We start from the raw sequence: 3,128 nt of genomic DNA, 5'->3' as shown, positions 1-3,128 counted from the left end.
CGCGCGAAGTTGCCGCACTTGGTGGCGTCGATGATGGTGTCGTGGTCTACCCGGAACAGGTAGCTGCTGCCAATGCCCTCCTGCACGTAGCGCTTCTCCCGCATGTCGGCCACCATCTAACGGGACAGGGGGTGATGGTCAGGGGGCTGCCCCTCAGCTTCCTGCCAGGCCAGGCTGGACTCCACTGGCCCCTGCGATCAGGGGTCTAGATGGTCCCCCAGCTGCCAGCCCGGGAGCCACGCCAGCCTGTCCTGAATCCACAGATCTCCCTCCAGTACCTGCTACCCCAAAGCGCTGACTTCTGAGTTTGCTTCCAGGACTTCCTCTGACGAACAGCTCCCAATACCCTTGGCTGCTGTCATGACAGAGGCACCCAGAGGAAGGACCCCAGGGAAGTCTGCACTGGCCACGGGGCAGGAGAAGCAGCCACTGGCTCCTCCTGGGGGGGCTCTGCCTGGCCCATGGAGGATTCCCCAGACTCTCGGGGGCTGGGACGGTTCCTGAGATGACAGTGGTTATTTCATGGACTGAACCCTACTCATCTCTTCTCCCAGGACCCTCTTTCCACATCAGGACCTACAGCTGCTGCTGTCCACGTCAAGGCCCACATGCTCATGTGAGGAGTAACTCGTTTCCCAGTAATCAGCCAGAAAAACCCTCTGCACTCTCCCCTTGGGCAAACTCACTCTCTTCCAGGCCTTCGAGAGCCAGTTAAGTGGGGTGACTCCTCCCAAACTCCTATCTCCAGCCAAAATCCACCTCAGTGGAACTGCTGGGCGTCACCCATGAGACATCCCCTGGGCACTGTCCTGACCAGAGGCCTCTGACCACACACCCGCTCCTCCTCTTTGCTGGCAGCCTTTCCTACTTCCAGCTGCTAAAGGCAGTGCCCAGAGAAACCGTCTTGCCTCAGCCCTTGCCTTCCATCTTCAGAACCAACTGGTTGCCTGGTTCTGCCAGCTACCTGAAACCCACTGCCTGTCCAGGCCACCCCTACCTTTGGTCCGGATCTCTGCAACAGCCCCACCCAGTTCTCGCTTCACACGGCAGTCAGATGGAGCTTACTAACCTCCAAATCCTCTCCTGCTTACTGCTTCACGGCAACTTCTCTCACCATCAGTCCAATCTTATTAACACGACTCCCAAGCTCTGTGGCATCTGGCCTCCACTGGCCCCTTGGCCTCACTCTGCTGCCACTGGCCCGAGTTTTCCCAGTGACTTCCTTGTGCTCCTAAGACCATCCTGCCTCCAGGCCTTTACCTATGCCTCCTACGTTGAGGAGCACCCTGTCCTCTAACTCGGGCCTGGGATGCCTCAGCATCATTCAGCTTCTGGTTTAAAGGTCACTCCTACTGCCCTTGCCCCCCTGAACATCTCCTTTCATATCAACTGAGCATCATTCTTCACTGGAGTTACCCGTTCAGTACCTGTCTTGCCCACTAAACCATGAGGTCTTTAAGGGAGACATAATATTCATCAGTATTTGTTACTGGATCACTAACATCTAGTTTATCAGCTGCTGTTTAATTGCTCAGTCATGTCTGACTCTTTGTGACCCCAGCCTGCCAGGCTCCTCTGTCCATGAGATTTCCCAGCCAAGAATACTGGAGTGGGTTGCCATTTCCTTCTCCAGGGGATCTTCCCAGTTCAGGGATGGAACCTACGTCTCCTGCACTGCAGGCCGATTCTTTACTGCTGAGCCACCAGGGAAGCTAGTTTACTAGTACCCATGACTAGTTGTTGAAGGAAGGAAGGGGAACAAAACAGGCAGGTGTCACTGGCTAAGTCTGGGAGCCAGGTGAGAGCATGGGCTTTCACCCAAAGGCTGGGTGGTTCTGGTGTCAGGTCAGGGGCTGGAGCCTCACCTGGCGAATGTTTTGACCCACGTATTCGATGACCATCTCGTCAGCGGCGATGGGTTCCATGGCAAACAGTCCCCACTCGTGGATCCGGCTCCGGCCGAATCGGAGCTTCTTCTTCCGGAACTAGAGGGCAGAAGGCAGATTGTGCCATTGGGAATCCCCTTCAACCCAGCCGCTGGCCGCTCCTCAGACCTCCGGGGCAGAAGTGTTCTGGCCACTCGTGCCCGGACCACCCCTAGGGGTCTCCGTGATGCCACCTTCCCACAGTGCCCCTGCCCTCCTCAGCTCCCACTCCTCCCTCACCTTGAGCTGGTTTAACTTCAGCAGATCGCTGTCCATGATGGCAGAGGTGCCAATGGCGCTCAGCAGCCGCCGCTGCTCTGACCGGCGCTCCGAAAGCACGCGGTTAGTCCCCTGTGAGGAGCAGGCCGGGGAGGAGGTAAGTGACATAAGAACTCATGGAAAGAAGATGCTGCCACTGGGCAGGTGCCCAGGCAGAGACTCACCTGAGTATCCACTCCTTCCAGCTGCCGGGCCGAGACAGGGCACACGTCCAGGTACCGGTCCTTCTCCTTCTTGCTGATGGGGTAGTAGCCTTCACTGCGGGCTGAGCCTGTCTGGTGCTCCCGGGGCCCGTCTTGGGGCCGCCGCTTGCGTTTCGGAGTGCTCAGGTTGGTGAGTGCAGGGTGTCAAGGAAGAGAACCGGGTGCTCCCCAGTCAGATCCCTGGGGCTCTGCTCCCCTCTCTACCCCCGGCCCAGTCCCAGCCCATGGAAAGGGTGACTGACTGGCTTTAGTTGGAGGCCTGAGCTTACTCACTGTTAAAATAGGACAGACAGAAATGTCTTAAACTCTACCTTTTCTGCCACCAAAACTTGAGAAGGCAGAAAACACGCATGAAACAGAGAGAAATGGTGACTTGGCAGCCAGAGGAAAAATACCCAAGCTGAACGTGGCAGAGAACGGGACAGGGAAGGAAGTAAACACAGACCCAGGAATGATCGCAGGAGGGCAGTGCCTAGCCAGCGACCCCAGGGAGGCCCCCCGACCTCCACCCCCAGGCCTGTCTCCCTGTCCCGAGGCCAGCCTCTGGGGCTTAGGATATTGGTGTGCTGGACCCAGTGGGTGTCGTTCAGCCAGTCGGCCCCACTAGTCTGCTGCAGAAGCCGCTCGTACGTCAGCCGCAGGTAGCTCATGTCCTCCAAGTCCAGGCCCGAGTTCCAAATGTCATAGAGGATGGTCATCTGCTCAAACTCGCTGCGGGGAT

The 3,128-nt window shown here is 57.6% G+C and overlaps 1 protein-coding gene across 1 annotated transcript in view; it reads right to left on the bottom strand.

The window, feature by feature from the left end:
* SETD1A (SET domain containing 1A) overlaps positions 1 to 3,128 on the bottom strand; it is a 24,750-nt gene that overhangs the window by 569 nt on the left and 21,053 nt on the right. Inside the window, 5 exon segments of the mRNA XM_010837446.1 lie at positions 6 to 116; positions 1,866 to 1,985; positions 2,166 to 2,276; positions 2,369 to 2,541; positions 2,967 to 3,126. Coding sequence (XP_010835748.1) covers positions 6 to 116; positions 1,866 to 1,985; positions 2,166 to 2,276; positions 2,369 to 2,541; positions 2,967 to 3,126 — 675 coding nt within the window.

This window comes from Bison bison, unplaced genomic scaffold, assembly GCF_000754665.1.
Source record: "Bison bison bison isolate TAMUID 2011002044 unplaced genomic scaffold, Bison_UMD1.0 scf7180017864072, whole genome shotgun sequence".
Classification (NCBI taxonomy): Eukaryota; Metazoa; Chordata; class Mammalia; order Artiodactyla; family Bovidae; genus Bison; species Bison bison.
Note: the sequence above shows the minus strand (reverse complement) of the source record. Positions and strands in the feature narration are given on the sequence as shown.